The sequence below is a fragment of the Hypomesus nipponensis genome, chromosome 6 (assembly GCF_054491055.1).
Source record: "Hypomesus nipponensis isolate SF chromosome 6, ASM5449105v1, whole genome shotgun sequence".
Lineage (NCBI taxonomy): Eukaryota > Metazoa > Chordata > Actinopteri > Osmeriformes > Osmeridae > Hypomesus > Hypomesus nipponensis.
Window position 1 is genome coordinate 15,011,189 of NC_140366.1, and position 17,537 is coordinate 15,028,725.

The 17,537-nt window shown below is 49.0% G+C and overlaps 1 protein-coding gene across 2 annotated transcripts; it reads left to right on the plus strand.

The window, feature by feature from the left end:
• The first annotated feature begins 34 nt into the window (after window positions 1-34).
• Window positions 35-16,273, plus strand: kif26bb (kinesin family member 26Bb). 2 transcript variants are annotated; one of them, XM_084700774.1, is made up of 16 exons: window positions 35-338; window positions 479-832; window positions 1,920-2,336; window positions 4,531-4,655; window positions 5,021-5,204; window positions 6,686-6,910; window positions 7,264-7,357; window positions 8,693-9,006; window positions 9,324-9,510; window positions 10,077-10,230; window positions 10,531-10,690; window positions 10,892-13,701; window positions 13,950-14,287; window positions 14,741-14,914; window positions 15,462-15,612; window positions 16,023-16,273. In XM_084700774.1, exons 1-16 carry the CDS (start codon window positions 276-278, stop codon window positions 16,249-16,251), a joined length of 5,979 nt encoding a protein of 1,992 aa, XP_084556900.1. In that variant the 5' UTR covers window positions 35-275; the 3' UTR covers window positions 16,252-16,273. The 2 variants fall into 2 exon arrangements, with proteins under 2 accessions (XP_084556900.1, XP_084556899.1); XM_084700773.1 differs by having other exon boundaries at window positions 14,741-14,910.
• Window positions 16,274-17,537: the final 1,264 nt, after the last annotated feature.

The window sequence follows — 17,537 nt, forward strand, 5'->3', positions numbered from 1 at the left end:
CAGGATGAAGTCAGCCTTGTAGCTTCCTGGGATGCACGAGCGTACGGCACACTCCTTGGGTGTATTAACACACCCAAAGACTCACAACACTAGCTGGTTCAGTGTGACAAGATGCTAAGGAGTGCACTTCCCACTCTGCGCTTAAATTGGCTTGTATTTGTTGTTGTTGTAGCCTAACGTTTAAAAACACTTTTAAAATGTAAGACAATGTAAAAAAAAACCTTTCACATCATTGCGCTTTTTTTTCGACTTTCTTGGTATAAATTTACAAGGCTATGTCTTCTGTCACACGGAAAGAGACAGCAAGATGCCCCTCCGGAGGAAACCGAAAATACTGGGTAAGTGACAGACGCTATTTGCATATTTATGAAGGATTATTTAAAGTTCACAAATAATTTGGACATAATGAGGATCACATTTTCTATATACTTCACGTTTGTGTTATGATGTCATATTTATTAATGTGAACGTTTTACAGTCCACAGAGGCACCTCACAGTAAATCACCCAGGTTTTACACTGATCCATTGAGAGCTTCTGCGCACGAGGATCGTCAATCCACCAACCGTCCCTCTCCGGAAGGTGCTGGATCCAATTGCGATCTGCAAGGTGGACCGAGCCAGAAATCGAATGTCACCCCTCTTGTATCTCGGAAGGGACAATGTCCTGGTTTTACTGGTCTCTCCAACGATTCTGGAATTAATGCAAATTCAGAGAGTTGGGACATGAAGAAGCCTGACCGAAAAGTTATCTGTGAGAATTGTACTGTGACTTTGGCTGCGTTGAAGAGACGAGCGACTAGTCTGTCAATACCAAATACGTTATCATACAAGGTGAGTAGTCAGTCACTTACACTGCATGAGTGAGTTGTATCAGTGTACCTACAAATACATACATGGAAGAACCATAACACTCAACATTCTTCGGGGTAAGGTGGTATGGATAAAAACAGAACCGCACTTTCCATAAGTGTACATCACATGTCTTTCATGTATAGGCTTACACATTCTAGACTTACACAACAATTATTCAACCTTATGGCCATGGAGTAAGGCCATCTCTGAGTGAACTGAATGAATATTTCAGAAAGATAACCCTCACATCCTCAATCTCCACCAGAGAGGAAAGACAACAGTTATTTTTGCCTGCCATTGAGAGAGATGTGACATGGAGCAGGAACCGCAGAAGTCACTGTGTGCGATGGGGAAAGCATCTCACAACCCAGACCTCAGACTATCCAAATAGAAATTTGATATGACCCTTATACAGTTTCATTGATTTCCATCGCTAGGGAGATGTTTTCAAGTCTTGTGATTCCTGGTGAAAAAATTAATGTTGGTTTAGGGGGCTAAAACGGACACAGACATTTTTCGGTTAGAGTTTAGGCACATCTGTGTTTTTTCTGGTTGGCTTTGTTTTATGCAATAGTACAGTACTCTGACTTTGACTAGATGGAATGGGGCTGTCTCTTGACTATGTGGGTCATGGGCATTGGCAGCTTGCGGGCTGCCAATGGGGGTTTGGAACAGAAGTTCATAGAGGGCAGGGCAAGGGTAAAAGTAGGATGGAGAGGCTGTGTGTTTGACAGGAAAACAGAAGAGGTGATTCCTCTGACAGACTTTGAGGTACGGTTTTCTGACATCCAACTAAAAGCTTCTGCAAAATGATTAAATGTAAATGTAACTTTGGTTATTTAGGAGCGACGTTTTTCAGTTACACTTGTCCTAAAGGTAATAGTGGTCATTCCATCTGTTGGAACAGTGACTGAAGTTTTATGTGCTTAAAATAAACATTAATATATTTCGTTTTTTACCTCCTGTAAAACAGTGGCCACGATTCCAGCATTTTGTGATGAAATAAAATGAACGTAACTATTGTATGTCATTTATACTTCTACTTTCTGTGCTTTCAACCCACTAGGAATCCAGCCTTTCCGCTTTCCTCCAGGACCATCTCCAGGCCCCTTGCGGAGCCCTTGAGTCCAGGCCTGTGTTGGAGCAGAGAGGCTGCAGGCTCTGTGGTTCCCAGCCAGGCCAGTTGCGTCAGGAGGTCATTCACATGGTCCTGGACCGCGAGAGAGCCAAGTGGGCCAACCTGTCCGGAGCCAAGCCCTCCTCTGGGTCTACACCCACCACCAGAACCTCCTCCACCGCGCCCCCACCACCCCCCAGCCCCCACCTCTCCACCAGGACACACAGACCCCCAGCCCGCGCCCTGAAGACCCCCAACATGGAGATGGGTCGCTGGGTGGAGGAACAGCGTCAGCTGGCAGCCACCATGCCCATGTCCATATCCTGCAGTAAAGACGTAGAAGGAGTCCCCATATTCCCCTACCAGGTCAGGCTAAAAGACGTGGTTCCGGTAGATAGTTATGAACAACATACAGACCCCCTCCACTTCCTAGACCAGTAAAAATATATAATAAATACCTTAAAGTAAGGTGCATGGCTATGGGCTCTCATCAGGCTGTAGATCATAACACATCCCCCAGGACAAGTGTGTCCCTTTATGGGCTCTCGGACGTACCAGTGTGTTCTTACGGATGGACGTGTCAACCAGCCAGTGATTCATAGTTAGCAATCAAGCCCTATTAGATGCCGAGCAGAGAGCGTGTGCACTGTTACTGCTAATGGACGGGGATTGGCCAATGGTTTATATCCATCGTAAAACAGCCAGTCAAAGCAGAGTGATCATTAGGGTCTGGTCATATTTAACGATTTACTGGTGAAATATTCATCACGGAATGGGTAAGCCCATATGAGCAGGCTGTAAATACTGTCTGGATTAGAGTGGGGAGATATAGATACTGTAGAGTGTGAGTGAGTGAGTGAGTGAGTGAGTGAGTGAGTGGTATGTGTGTGTGTGTGTGTGTGTGTGTGTGACAGAGAGAGAGACAAAGAGAGGGTGTGTTAGTCAAATCTTGCTTCCACAGACAGGTTCAGGTTTCTCCATCAGTGCTTTGATCTGATAAAGTTCTTGTCTTCTACATTGTGAGCCCCTGACTGACTGGGTGTTTGAGAGCTGGCTTCTGATCGTTTCATAATATTCAACCTTGCACTCTTACATCCTTGTTATGGGACGTCAGAAGGAACAAAGTCAAATATGCAGTTTAAATGGTGATCGCTTCGTGTTGGTTGATTTGAGGAACGTGAGTTTGCAAGAGCGATGACGGTCGGACTGAAGGAGGACAGGAGGGGTATGCTTAAAGAGACCCCCCCCTCTCCTCCTCCTCTTATTCCAGATGTCAGTCTAGCCTGCGGCCCCCTATGGCACTAATTGGCATTACATGGCTGGAGGTTTCCTGTGGTGGCATTGAGAGAAGAGTAGGGTTGTTATCTTGCCCTAAAAAGCTGAAACATTGATGAGACGTGGGGCTGCAGAATGGGAGCTATAAAAGAAGACCCTGGCTGTCTTCATTGCTCGCAGCTGGCTCACTGACTATGTTTGAGCATATACAGAGTAGGCTTTCAAACACACACACATCCACACACACTTATGTATACCCAGGCAGAAAAGCACACAGACTCAGGCTCTCAGAGACGTACTGTAGATACACACACACACATCTCCTTCTCTCAAACACACACACACACACACACTCCCATCCCGGGGCTGGAGTCGCAGGCAGGGTTGGACTGGGTTCAGACTTTGGTGCGTCAGCCCGCCAGCCCCAGAGGGCTGTGATGTGGCACAGCAGACACAGTGCCTTCACCCCAGTGCCTGGAGTCATGACTCCATCCCTGGGACAGTCACCCTGTACTGGGCGGCTAATGTTCTGTTTGTGACACTATATGTAATGTGTCATTATTAACCTGTGTTTAGCCAACCCATGCAGATGTGTTTTCATCTTAACGACTTATTTAAGACTACATGTGCTCTATACACTGATGCCTTCCTCGGTGTCGTAATAATAATAATAATCTCTGTAATAATAAACAATAATCACCATTCTGCCTTTGACACAATTAATGAAGATAAAAAAGACAGGATTTTCCTCATCAAGCGTACCTTTTGTACTGGTACTTTTTTTGTACTTGTGGCATTGGACATCATAGAGTTAGAAGAACAAAAATTAATGACAGGAATGAGGATGGCTCCTAGATTTAATGTACAGCTTGTTTCCCCGACAACACAACAGTGCCTTGCCTGTCTGTGACTCAATTATCACGAAATAAATAAATATACATGCATTTGCAGGCACCACACTAATGGATCTAATGACTCTAATTTCCAACATGAGTTTACCATGTCAGTCTAGGGCAGGTCAGTTTGACTGGGTTGGTCTGACAGTTACATTTAGTCATTTAGCAGACGCTCTTATCCAGAGCGACTTACAGGGACATTCTCCTGAGGCAAGTAGGGTGAAGTGCCTTGCCCAAGGACACAACATCATTTGGCTCAGTCGGGAATCGAACTGACGACCTTCAAATTACTAGCCCGATTCCCCACCGCTCAGCCACCTGACTCAGTTACATGAAATGTGTGTGTTGTTTTGAAAAAAGCATGATGTGACACGTAGTCTTTTCCACAGAGCATGGAGGGCAGCTGCGGGTCACAGGGAGAGCTTGTCTCCAGCCAGTCCAGCCCCAAGGCCCCCCACACGTCCAGAATCACCTCAAGCATGGCCAGTTCCTCCGCCATGTCCTTCCTGGTCAGGTACGTTGCTGTGTGGTCCCACCTGGAGGGGGAGCAGTAGCAGTAGACCGACACTCACAAGCCCCCAGGGTCCGAGGGGACTTGTCTGGCTGACCAGTCTAAGGACCGCAAGCCAGAGATGTCTCATTACAAGACCAGATCAAGACTAAACACATCAGCTCACTCACAATTATTTATCATTTAAATTATTTTTAGGATGATGATTGTGATGATTACAATCATTAGTAGTAGTAGTGATGGTATGATAATGATTATTATTATTGTAAATATACTGTATATACATTATTTGTTCCATTCTTCAGACAAAGTGCTGCTAAATATACATACTTATCTATACAGTGATAAAATCACCATCCTTCCTACAGGGCAGCTCAAAAACTAAACTTGTCATCAAGGAAGAAGAGTTCCAGCTCCTCTCCCGCCTCGACTCATCCTCTTCCCCATTCGCCCCTCTGCTTCCGGGGTCTTCTCAAGAAGTCTCCTCCCCCCCTCCCCACCACTCTCCTTCAAGCCCCACACAGAGTTAAAGACTCGCCCAGCGCTGGCAAGGTAAACCTCAACCTCAACCACCGTCTCTTCAGAACGTCCTTCAGACTCATAAAGGGAAAGGATATGTTGGAGATCCTATATCATGTTATTATGCCTCCCCCCCACTTCTTTATGATCTGGGGTAATGTGGTGTTAATGCCCCCATTTTGTTTCTGCCCTCCCTCTCCTGGGAATAGATAAATCAATATGGCCGCCCCGGTGTCTCAGGGATCTGCTGATGGGCCTGGTCTAGAGTTACAGACAGAGGCTACGAAGACTGCTAGGCCGCACCTGCTAAAGCTTGAGTACTTAGGCCCCAACTCGGGGGGGGTTGGAGGTTCCTCTGTGAAAGGCTTCTTGAATAATTCAACCCCCATAAATAGAGCTTGAAAGATGCTCAGTAGTGTTATGGAACGACTGCTACAGATGGGGAGGTACTAAATCTCTCAGGTTTATCAGACAAGCAGACAAGCAGACAGATAGCTTGGAGCGCCCTGTGAGTGGTCAACCAAGTAATAGCTGACCAGAAGGGACTAGAAAAGCCCTTTACTATTTAGCATCATCATGTTGTGTTGTGATTGAGGGATTGAGCTGCAAGGTTAAGCAGTCAGACAGAACTGCTCAGGTCTTTGTATCTAGCTCAATTTACTGTAAAAACCAACAAATCATCCCTGTCCACTGTCTAAAGATGCATTCATCAAATACATGTATGTTACTGAAGCTATATCACATGGAAAACTGAGGATATTACTTAATGGTGCAGTGAATGGGAATCAGGTGGCTGAGCGGTTAGGGAATTGGGCTAGTAATACAAAGGTTGCCAGTTCGATTCCTGGCCGGGCCAAATGACGTTGTGTCCTTGGGCAAGGCATTTCACGCTACTTGCCTCAGGGGGAATGTCCCTGTACTTACTGTATGTTGCTCTGGATAAGAGCATCTGCTACATGACTAACTGTAATTTTGAATAGCATGAGGGTTTTCTCAAAACTTGATGGCTTTCATCAGGTTTTCATCCCAGGTTCTTCTAAGCTCCATGGCTGGTCCTGCTGAAGACCCACCGTCTCTCACAAGAATACAGAGGGATGTCTGAAACCTCTCCTCACATTAACTTCTCAGCCAAATCCCTTTTCCGTTTAGCTTAATGTCTAACACCTATTTCAAAGAAGATGTATAAATAGAAGCGTAAAGCGGGGGGACTCGCATGCTTTTGAGAGACTGCTGTTCCTGTCATCTCCAGCAGCTTATGAACAAAAAACACTTCAACATCACATGACCCATATTTGCTGCCATTCATCTCATCCCTGCATGCCTGACTCCGCTATTCTGCACATTTGGTTGTTTATGCTGAACTGAGAAAACTGTTCTGTGTTTTGGATATTGTTATTCGAGCACCACAGTTGCCTCGAACACTAAACTTTACTTTCAACTTTCAGCTGGATTGTAGGAATTGTCCTGTCGACGAAAGGCACATATAAACCGAGTTGCAAATCTCGTCAATGCAGGTAAAAGTGGTGCTCCGAATGTGTCCCTCCTTTTCGCCCGACTCCTCCTCGACTCCCATTCTCAGAGTGGACCCCTTCAAGAGAAGGGTGACTGTGATGGATCCAGCCGCCCAACGCTCCGCACACACACTGACACACACACAGACGCAGGCACTGGCCACGCAAGCCAAGGTCCTTCCCAGGACCTACACCTTTGACGCCGCCTACCCTCTGGAGTCCGCCCAGGTCAGTGGCTCCATCCTGCTTTGTTATTTCTGCCTAATGACCTGAAAACTGATAGGATTTAAAATAGCCAGAACAGCCCAAGATTTGTGTATATTGTGTATGAATATGTACGTATTTGTGTTTGTGGGTTGGAAGGGTGTATCTAACTTCATGTGTATCTACACGTGTGTGTGCGTGAATGTGTGTATGTGTGTGTGTGTGCACGTGCATATTTGTGTGTTTATTCATGCTCATACGCCTCATAGCCTCATAGTATTTGCTAAATCCATTCTTGTTTTCCCTGGATGTGTGTATTAGTAACAGTAGGATGAGTCCGTAGATGAGATGACTTCTGCTCCTCTGTTCCCTACCAGACGGAGGTGTGTGAAGGCATCTTGTCTGACGTCATCCGCTCTGTGGTCAGTGGGGCTGACGGCTGTGTCCTGTGTCTGGGACATGATAAAGAGGGTGAGTTATCGATTCTGGCTGCAGCCGTTCAGACAGCAAACCATATGCACTCACACAGACCTCTCAGGATCTGCTCTGTGTCTTCCCTCTGTCATTTTCCTTTCCATTAAAGAGAAAAATGCAAAAAAGGGTGGAATTTCTCTCCTTTTTTTTATTTTTATAAGTGGTGTGGGTAAGTGTCCAGGGTCAAGCCACTAGATGAGAGTGCCTTTTACCATTTACATGCACCTTCATCCATCCATTTCTCTCTCTCTCTCTCTCTCTCTCTCTCTCTCTCTCTCTCTCTCTCTCTCTCTCTCTCTCTCTCTCTCTCTCTCCACCTCCTCCCTATGCTCCACGGTTGTGTTTTTATATCCCTCTCCTCCATTCATCCATCACATGGTGATGAAAAGGGAGAATCATCAATTATACAGCACAAGTGTTTTTAAAGCTTTCCCAGCCTGTGAAACATGTCAACATACCACACAGAAGACCCAAATATTTTGCCAGGTGAACCTAGGGAACTAAAAACCAAATGGACTGGGAGGCCGAGCTATTAGCAAGATGGATCCCACTTAGCTACCCTAAAGCCTTTTAATAGATGACACAAATAAAACACACACACACACTATAAGGACAGTTTCTCCTTGGAGCATGCTCCACACACATGACGCCACTTGCCGTAAATCTGATTAAATTAGCCGTGCCGCGTAGACGGCGGGCGGTCGGCTGCCAAAGGATATCAATCTTTAGATGTGGAATTACGTTCCAGATGAATAATGGCAGGCCAGTTCGCCTTTAATTGGAGGAAACCAATTCTCTTATCCTCATTCAATTAGCGTTTGGATTGGAGTGCGTAAACTCGGGGTCTACCTCTCTAGGCCATGACTGTAATATGCCACAAAAGTACCCCCCCCCCCCCCCCCTCGTTCTTTCTCTCCTTTGTCCTGCTTCACAAGCTGGGTACTGTACATGATCATGACCCCTACAAACGCACTGTAGAAATACACTGTAGAAATGCACAAACCGTGAAGGAAAGGCAATATATTGCACATTTTTATTTCTAGAGGGCCTTATTTAGTTTGTCCTGTCAGATCTTCTTCATCTTGGGACAGAAATTACCCGAGTCTGAAAAGCTCCTTGAGCTGTTTTGTCTTGGTGCTTTTAAAATGTTAGTGCCATGCCCTGTTCACTTACTGTATAAACACCACTTCAGGCAAGACACAGTTCTTCCACATTTAATGTGCCAATGTGGTGTGAAGGAGTAAGTAAGTAATACAAACACACACCAAAACGGTCTGTGTGTTAATCACTAGTTACAGCGGCATCACTTAACTCTTCTACCTTGTTTACCAGGAAGGACCTACTCCATGCTGGGGAGTGATCAGAGCAGAGACAGCCTAGGGATCCTCCCCTGTGTCATCGCCTGGCTCTATGGTCTCCTGGAGCACAGGGCTGGGGCTGGGGCTGGGGCTGGGGCTGGGGCTGGGGCTGGGGCTGGGGCTGGGGCTGGGGCTAGGTCCAGCCTGGTTGTATCTGTGTCTGCCATTGAGGTCTGTGGAGAGGATGAGACATTGAGGGACCTGCTGTCTTCAGTTGCTTCAGGCAAAGTTCAGGACAGCCCAGCCTCGGACATCCATCTGTATCAGGACCCCATCTATGGAATGCAGGTAAGATAAGAGGTTCTCCCCCGCAGACAGAGAGAAGCACGACAGTTAAAGTAAGATAAAACGTGACCTACTGTATTTGCGAGGGTGACACCATCAAAACATAGATCTTAAAATAATAATCCCTTTTTTTATTATGGATGCCGCTGAGAGAACCATTAGATACTCATCATTTCTAATTCAAACACATAGTCATCCAGGACATACAACTTGGTCACGCTTCACAGTCACAGTTACATAATGACACAGGCATTGTCACATTCAACATGTTATATTCATGTGACGGTTGTACACCCCTTCCCCATCCCCTCTCCCTACAGCTCCGTAACCAGTGCGTGATTCATTCCCCCTCTGCCGAACACGCCGCCTCCCTTCTGGATGCAGCCATCGCCTCCCGCCGTCATGGCGCCAGGGAGATGAGCGGTGACATCACGGCGGTCCCTGGCTCACACATGTTCTTCACCCTCCACATTGGACAGGCTCCGGCAGACAGCAGCTGCAGCAGAGGTTGCTTCCCCCTCGCTGCACGTGCTCACACACCACACGTTTCTGTTGAGTTATTTTTATTCGACCAACAAAGGCACCAAATACAAGAATATGGAAACATACGCCGTAAGGCATAGTAATTTTATGCATTTTATCATGAGTTGATGAGTATGACTATGCATCAGTATTCATTTATTCATTTGTCAGTCAGTGACCGAACATAACACGTTTGTTTTGAATATGAAGATGATTTGCATGTTGCTTAGGGACTAAGCTTTACCTCCCAGGAAATCATGGTTTTCTTGAAGTGTAATTCAGTCTATGCTTTTGTTTTATTTTCAACAAATCTGTCAGACAGTCTCAGTCTCTTTCATTTCCTCCAGTAATTCAATACTGCCTCTTCTCTATCGTTTCTTCTTTCCTCTTTGTCTCTCGCCTCTTTTCCTCCCCTATGTTCCCTTCTCCTCTTTTCTCTTCCCCTCTCCTTTCATCTCCTCTCTTCTCCTCCCCTCTATTCTTCTCTCCTCCTATTCTCTTCCCTTCTCCTTTCCTCTGTGCTCCTCTTCTCTCTCCTCCTCTCCTCTCAGTAGTGGGGGGTTACAGCAGGCTGACCCTGATAGACCTGGCCAGCAGAGTAAAGAGGTCTGGAACAGCCTCGGACGGCCCCACTGCCCTACCCATGTCTGAGCTGGGGAACACTCTACTGGCTCTGCTGAGTGGCAACAAGCACCTTCACAACAGGTCAGACTGGGGGCAATCTGTCATTTAAAAGCACAGTACCTGTAATGAGATCCGTAATGCAAATATACGGTTATGTGTAATGTGATCTGTAATGTAAAAGTACGGTGTCCTTTCTTAGGGTTCCTCCGGTCTGAGGGTTCTCTTGTCTGAGGGTTCTCCTGTCTGAGGGTTCTCCTGTCTGAGGGTTCTCGTGTCTGAGGGTTCTCGTGTCTGAGGGTTCTCTTGTCTGAGGGTTCTCCTGTCTGAGGGTTCTCCTGTCTGAGGGTTCTCCTGTCTGAGGGTTCTCCTGTGTGTCCACAGAGACAGCAGGCTGAACATGCTTCTCCAGGAGTCTCTGGGGAACGTGAACTGCTGCACCACCATGGTCGCTCATGTCTCTGACTCACCTGCACACCTACTCCAGACCCTCTCCACGATCCAGACCGCCACACGCATCCGCAGGGCACTGAAGAAGGCCAAGGTCTGTCTGAGCACAGACTCATTTCCTTGTTCCTGCCCTGTCTCGTTTTTTGCTAAAAGTTCAGTTCAATTACAGCCATTTCACTTTATTGATTTGAATTACTATGACTATCCTTATATGTAGAGTCCAGTTTTTGTTTTGCCTTGTCATTGAACTCAAATTTCATTGATTAACTTACAGTCCTATTTTCGTCTCACACAGCATTCTACTTCCTGCTCCCCTAATGGACGGAGCCTGAGCAGAGAGAGGCGAGGCTGTCGTTCTTTATCGCTCCGAGCCTTCCATTCCACGAGCGAAGTGGACATAGACCCGCCCGTCCTCCGTCTCCACGGCGACCTGGACAACCACTCCAGCAGTGACCAGTCTTGTGATACGGTCATCCACGTAAACTCTGATGGTTCTGTCCAGTCCAGCCAGGACCGGACCCAGGGCCTAGTGGAGTTTGTTCCCATCATTCCCTCCCTCCACCAGGGGAAGACCGAGCTAGAGGACTCTGAGCTGGCTACCCTCCTGCAGGAGCTTCTCAGCTTCTCCAGGCCAGAGGTGGAGAAGAAGAAGAAAAAGGAACTGGAACAGGAAGTGACCAAACAGGATGTCCTCTCATCTCAGGGAGAAGGGAGCGAGCCTGAGAGAGATTGTCTGAAATGTGACACGTTCGCAGAGCTACAAGAAAGACTGGGCTGCATCGATGGCAGGGAGACAGGCCCCTCCGCACTCTCATCAAACGAACCTGCCGTTAATATCACAACAGAGTCTCACAAGGACCTGAGCCAGACAGAAACCTCATCAGTGAAACAATCCTCCTCCCTGGATGTCAGCTGTGGTGAGATCAGTAACGAGGCCCCAGCCAGTGAGAAGGTGTCGGATGTCACTTTCCCAGGAGACAGCTTCCAGAGGGAGGACTCGGGTCTTTATGACTGTGAGGAAGGCAGTGCAGCCAGCTCCAGTGAAGACCAGCCCAACCCCCCAGGTCCTCTCCTCCACCACACCCAGAGCCCCCATCTCAACGCCAGCCTGCCTCCCCAGCACCATGAGGTGCACACCCCCATCAGCAACACCACCCCCAGCTCACTCCCTCTCACCCTCGAGCCTCAAGGAAGCAAAGAAAGCTCTGAAGGTACGGATTGGCTGAAACCTGAGATGAGGATCTCACCAGCTGGCAAGAGTTCCCCCCTCCTCTCCCCCGCCACACCCTTTTCCACCTCCTCCCCCTTCCTGGCGACAAGCGTTCTCCTTGGGGACATCCTACCCCAGCTACCCACGGAGGAACTCAGAGAGATGAAGGCCACCATCACGGTCACGGTTCAGCAGCCGCTGGACACGACCGGTCAGGACGAGCTGGTGTTCACCATGGTCGAGGAGGTGACCATCACTGGGGGTCTGGAGAGAGGGGGTTGCGGGGCCATTGTCAGGACCAGGACTGCCCAATCATCTGCTCCGGTTCAGGGATCTACTGGCACTCGACCAATCAGGATCATCAGTAATGTCAGTGCGGATCTCGCCGCTGACCGGTCCTTCGTCAAGGTTGTGGAGCCTGCCGCTGATCAACTGGCTGTTGGAGATGTGACTCCCACACGGCCTCGGCAGAGAGCAGAGAGGAGGGCCCTGCCTTCCTTCATCAACCCAACACTCAGCGACCTGACATGGGCTGCTGATGTCGAGCTCGGTCACGCAAGGACTCCTACTGGAAGCACCGCAGAAGAAGAACCGTTGTCTGGACTGCAGCAAGGATGCAGAAAGGGGTGGTCGACACAGACGTCTGGAGCTGGGGTTGATGTAACTCAACCCCAGCGGGACAGAGACCACGGGACAAAGACCTGGAGCACGGGTAGAAGCTGTGGAGACGCTGTTTGCCATTATGACACACTAGAGAACAACGCCCCATGGAAGACTCCCCACACAGACAAGACCCACTGCAGAGGCAGAGCACCACTTCACTCCCCCAGTATCCCTCGGAGGTTCGGGGACAACTGTGACCTCGCTGCAGAGAACCCCCGAGAGACTTGGTTACCTGGTTACCCGGTTACCGTGCCAACTGCCTTGAAAGCAGCAAGCCTGCCAAGGGGCTGGCATGATGTGACCCAACCGGAGAGCCACGCTGGCAGAGGTGACTGTCATGTGACCGAGGACTTCAGGGACGGGATGGCGTCAGCCTTCCCTTTCAGCCCTGGCGCGACCCTGGAGAGACACGCTCCCAATTCGCTGTCCCCTGCTGGGCAGCGACGGCGTAAGGACAGCTTCCCCTTCTCTCCTGGGAAGAAACACAACAACACGGAGCACAGGCAGAGAACCGGCAGCGGCTGGAGTGGCCTGGCCGACAGCCCCCTGTTGGACCAGCCAAGGCCATCCAGCCTGAGTGCGAGTCCAGATCCAAGAAGCAGCGCTGGGAGGGTGAGGTCTCCCATGGAGGAGAGCAGCAGACTGTTCAGTGCCAAGCTGGAGCAGATAGCCAGCAGGACCAGCTCCTTGGGCGGCTCCTCCCTGGACGTCCACACCCTGGACGGAGGCAGCAGCACCGCCTCCGTCAGCTCCAAGGGAAGCCACGAGGGGGAATCATCCTCCTCCTCATTAGCCCAGGCTAGCAGGAGTCCGCGGAGGTCTCCCAGGTCCAGCGACCCCTCCGCCTCCCCTGCTCAGTCCCCCAAACCATGCCGGTCCAGGATCTCTGCCGTGGGAAAGCTGATGATGTCTGGCCCCAAGGTGCGCAGGCTCTCCAGCCCCGGCAGCAGGAACCTGAGCTTCTCCCCCAGAGCCCTGCGGCAGAGTTCCAACCGGAGCACCAGCCTCTCCCCGGACGCCAAGGCCCCCGAGCAGACGCCGCCCTCCTCGCCGGTGCCGGCACGCGCCTGGAGCCGGAGCCAGGGCCAGAGCCCACGAAGCAGCTCCACCAAGTCTCCTGTCCACATCATCAACGGGCGCATCTCTGAGATCCTGCATCTGGGCAGAGACTCCGCCCCCAACTCCGCCTCAGGAGGGATGGACTTGGACAAGATGGCCGCTTCGCCCTCCAGGTCTAATACTACTTACACTTCCCCAAAATATTATAACTGGTAACACAGCTGCATGTAACTACTTGATGTTTTTAAGTAAATCCGACCTTCCAGTGATTAGAGTGTACCTACTGTGTATGTCCTCTCTGTGTGTTCTGAGGTTGATAGTATAGACTGGTCTGGTTCAGCCTGACTGGTTATGTCACTCCGTTCCTCACATGAGTCATTTCTCATTTTCGCCCGAACGTGTCACTCTGCATTGCGTTCAGGTCTCCGGGAGAGGAGCTGACCTCCCACCCCTCGGTCCTCCCGGTCCCCTCGCCCTACAGCCGGGTGACGGCCCCCCGCCGGCCCGGCCACCTGAGCGGGCACACCAGCGACGCCACCAGCGTGCTGAGCGGGGAGCTGCCCCCGGCCATGGGCCAGACGTCGCTGCTGTACAACAGGAACAGCGTGGTGAGCAGTGGCTACGAGAGCATGGTGAGGGACAGCGAGGCCACGGGGAGCAGCACTTCCAACAGAGACTCGCTCAGCAGCGACCGGAGCTGCTCCCTGGTCAGCGTGTCGGCACGCAGCGGGCGTTCTGCGCGGAGGAGGGGCAACGCAGGTGAGGACAGGAGCGGAGGGTAGGGTACAGTGGAAGTGAATAGAATAAAATGTGATAGAATAGAACAGAATTGAATGGAATGTATTCGAATTGAATGCGCTAGAGCAGAATGGAATGGAATGTGTTGGAATAGAATAAACAGAATGGAATGGAATTGAATCGAAATGGGTCAGAATCAGTCTGGACAAGTGTGGATAATAGCACTCTGCACTGGTTAAGCATGCTTGGTTTTGATGTGTATGCATGTGGACAGGTGCAGACTGTACCCAGGTGTAATTCAGGAAACAAGCTGTCTGTGTCGACATCAGACGACATTCACGTGAAACAAGCATGAACAAAAACAACAGGGACATCAAACATTGCTGTTCTTGTCCTTGTTGTGCCTGAACACACACTTCCAAACACACACACACATACTCAGGAAGCAGAGGCCTGTCTGTGTCCCCCCCACAGGCTCCCACTCACGCCGTCTGTCCCACGACGCGTCCCTGTCCCTGCGGAGGTCTGCCAGCGGTCCCAAGGGGCGCTGGGTGGACCGGGGCATCCCTGAGGCCTACGAGATCAAGGTCTACGAGATCGACAATGCAGAGAAGCTGCAGAGACGAGGGGTGCCAGGCAAACAGGTGAGACCAAACCAGACATGCCCTAACATGACTCAGAGTCAGACCAGAGATGCCCTTACATGACTCAGAGTCAGACCAGAGATGCCCTTACATGACTCAGAGTCAGACCAGATATGCCCTTACATGACTCAGAGTCAGACCAGAGATGCCCTTACATGACTCAGAGTCAGACCAGATATGCCCTTACATGACTCAGAGTCAGACCAGAGATGCCCTTACATGACTCAGAGTCAGACCAGAGATGCCCTTACATGACTCAGAGTCAGACCAGAGATGCCCTTACATGACTCAGAGTCAGACCAGAGATGCCCTTACATGACTCAGAGTCAGACCAGAGACGCCCTTACATGACTCCATACCCCTTTTTCAAAGGTTGAAACACTGTGTATACGTGTGTATATTAAGTGTCTGTTCACGTGTGTGTGTACGTGTATATGTGTGTGTTTCTGTGAGTGTGTGTGTATATGTGTGTGTGTGTGTATCTGTGTGTATACGCGTTTGTATACGTGTCTGTGTATATATACCGTATATGTGTGTGTGTGTGCTGACAGGGGATCGGCAGCTTCAGCGCCAAGCTGAAGTTCCTGGAGCACAGGCAGCAGCGTATCTCCCAGGTGCGAGCCCGCTACCACAGCCTGAGGAGGGAGCTGGAGCTGGCCAAACACCACCTGATGCTGGAGCCAGGGCGCTGGAACAAGGAGTGTGAGTAAACACTGTTGAAACGGGCAGTTCAAGTGTTGATTAAAGTGCCTTGATTTGTTTTCTTATGTGTAGCTGTTTTTTGTTGACCTGATGAACTGTGATTGTGAATTTCAAACAGTTTCTCTCTGACTGAGTGGTTTATGTCTTTTATTGTATTACGATTTACGGTGGGATGTTCATTAGTCCTACATTTGGCTACATGTTATTAGTGCATTCACAGTAAGCACAGCAGAAGATTAAGGACCACAAGTCATCAGTTCTAACAGTAACTAAGGTGGTCAGAGCCAAAGAACGATCTGTTTTTTACAAGTATGTGTGTCCTATGGTGTTGTATGGTGTGTGTGTGGTGCATGTATTGTATGGTGTGTGTATGATATGGTGTGTGTGGCGTGCGTATCTGTGCGGTGCAGTCGACCTGTGGCAGACGTTCGAGGTGGACTCCCTGGAGCACCTGGAGGCCCTGGAGCAGGTGACGTCCCGCCTGGAGCGCAGGCTCAGCCTCTGCAAGGCCAGCGTCATGATCGTCACCTGCTTCGACGCCGCCAGCAAGCGCCGGACCAAGAGGAGACGCGGCGCTCCGCCGGAGCTGCCAGGCTTCGTGGGAATCTGAACCGACGACGTCTGCTGGTGTTTTTGTGAATAGGTGTAGGAGGAGAGTCTGGAGGAGAGACGGGGGTGGGGGGGGGGGGGGGGGGGGGGCGGGGGCGTTTTCTTAGTTTAAAGGTGGAATGTTGGAGCGACAAGCAGACCACTGGTATCCTTTAAAGTCTGTTTGGGGCTAGAGGATGTGGTTGTGGAGAGATTAGCTAACCTAGACCTGAGCCCAGGGGCTTGTTCTCCCTGCAGTGTCTAGAGAATAGAGTAAGTGAGAAGTGAGAGAGTAACCCGAACACAGCCAAGTTTTGTACTATTTCTGGTGCTCATCTGACTTCCACTTGAAAAGGGTGTCTAACGTAGTCCAGTTGTGAACAGTGTTTGGAACGTAGTCCAGTTGTGAACATGTATCTTTGTTACTGTTGTGTGAGAAGGGAATGAAATCACTGTCTTCAAAAAAAACCCACAAAGCACTTACTGAAATGGGGACTTGAATGATGTATGCTCTGACGCATTAGTGATCAATACTCACTGGTTTGGAAAAGAATCAATGTAATCAGATACAGTAGACACACAGGTATGCATTTCACGCACAAGCACACACGCAAATTCAAACAGGCAGATACAAACATACACACAGAAAACAATAAGAACACGCACACACACACTAGCTGGCTTGGTTGTGAATTGTATTATAGCATGCTTGTGAACTCTGTACACTTCACTTCCTCATATATGTATGTGTAATGCTATGCATTCTTCAGCTTTCAAAATAAAAGAAACAATTGTCAAGTTATTCATATTTTTCATACCTAGATTCTTTGTTCATGACACACTACGAGAACTAGCCAACAAAATATATTATTAATACCAACACGTTGCAGACAATGCATTTTAAAGCACCATTAGAAGCGTTAGAAGGTAGGCCATGCCACGGTAAGATATTATGACGGAACACATTAGATTTATCTGTTGCAATGGATTTTTTACAGCGGGGGACTAACAAGGACGTGCAGTCAAACAGAGTTCAACTCGAAAGGTAGCCCATTACCAAGTCAGTCTCATTACACACACACACACACACACACACACAAAAGTGCTCCTATTGAAGCCCCCGTCTCCGTTTCTGCTCTACTTCACCATCATTAGGCGAATCAGAAATCCTTTTTAAAAAGCAGCAGATCTAACCGATTTTTTGATAAATGAAAACACGGGGTTTTTAAATTGGGAAGTAGGAACAAATTATAAATTTGATTGGAAACCCATTGGCTAAAGGTAATTAGTAAACCTGCCTAAAATGCATTCCAGCGTAAAATGCATTCCAGTGTAAA

Bases quoted from the DNA above. Each gene is read 5' to 3' on its own strand.
- kif26bb (XM_084700774.1), top strand. From the start codon at position 276: ATGTCTTCTGTCACACGGAAAGAGACAGCAAGATGCCCCTCCGGAGGA. The intron at 339-478 runs GTAAGTGACAGA...AACGTTTTACAG, and splicing joins GAGGAAACCGAAAATACTGG to TCCACAGAGGCACCTCACAG. The intron at 6,911-7,263 runs GTCAGTGGCTCC...GTTCCCTACCAG, and splicing joins ACCCTCTGGAGTCCGCCCAG to ACGGAGGTGTGTGAAGGCAT.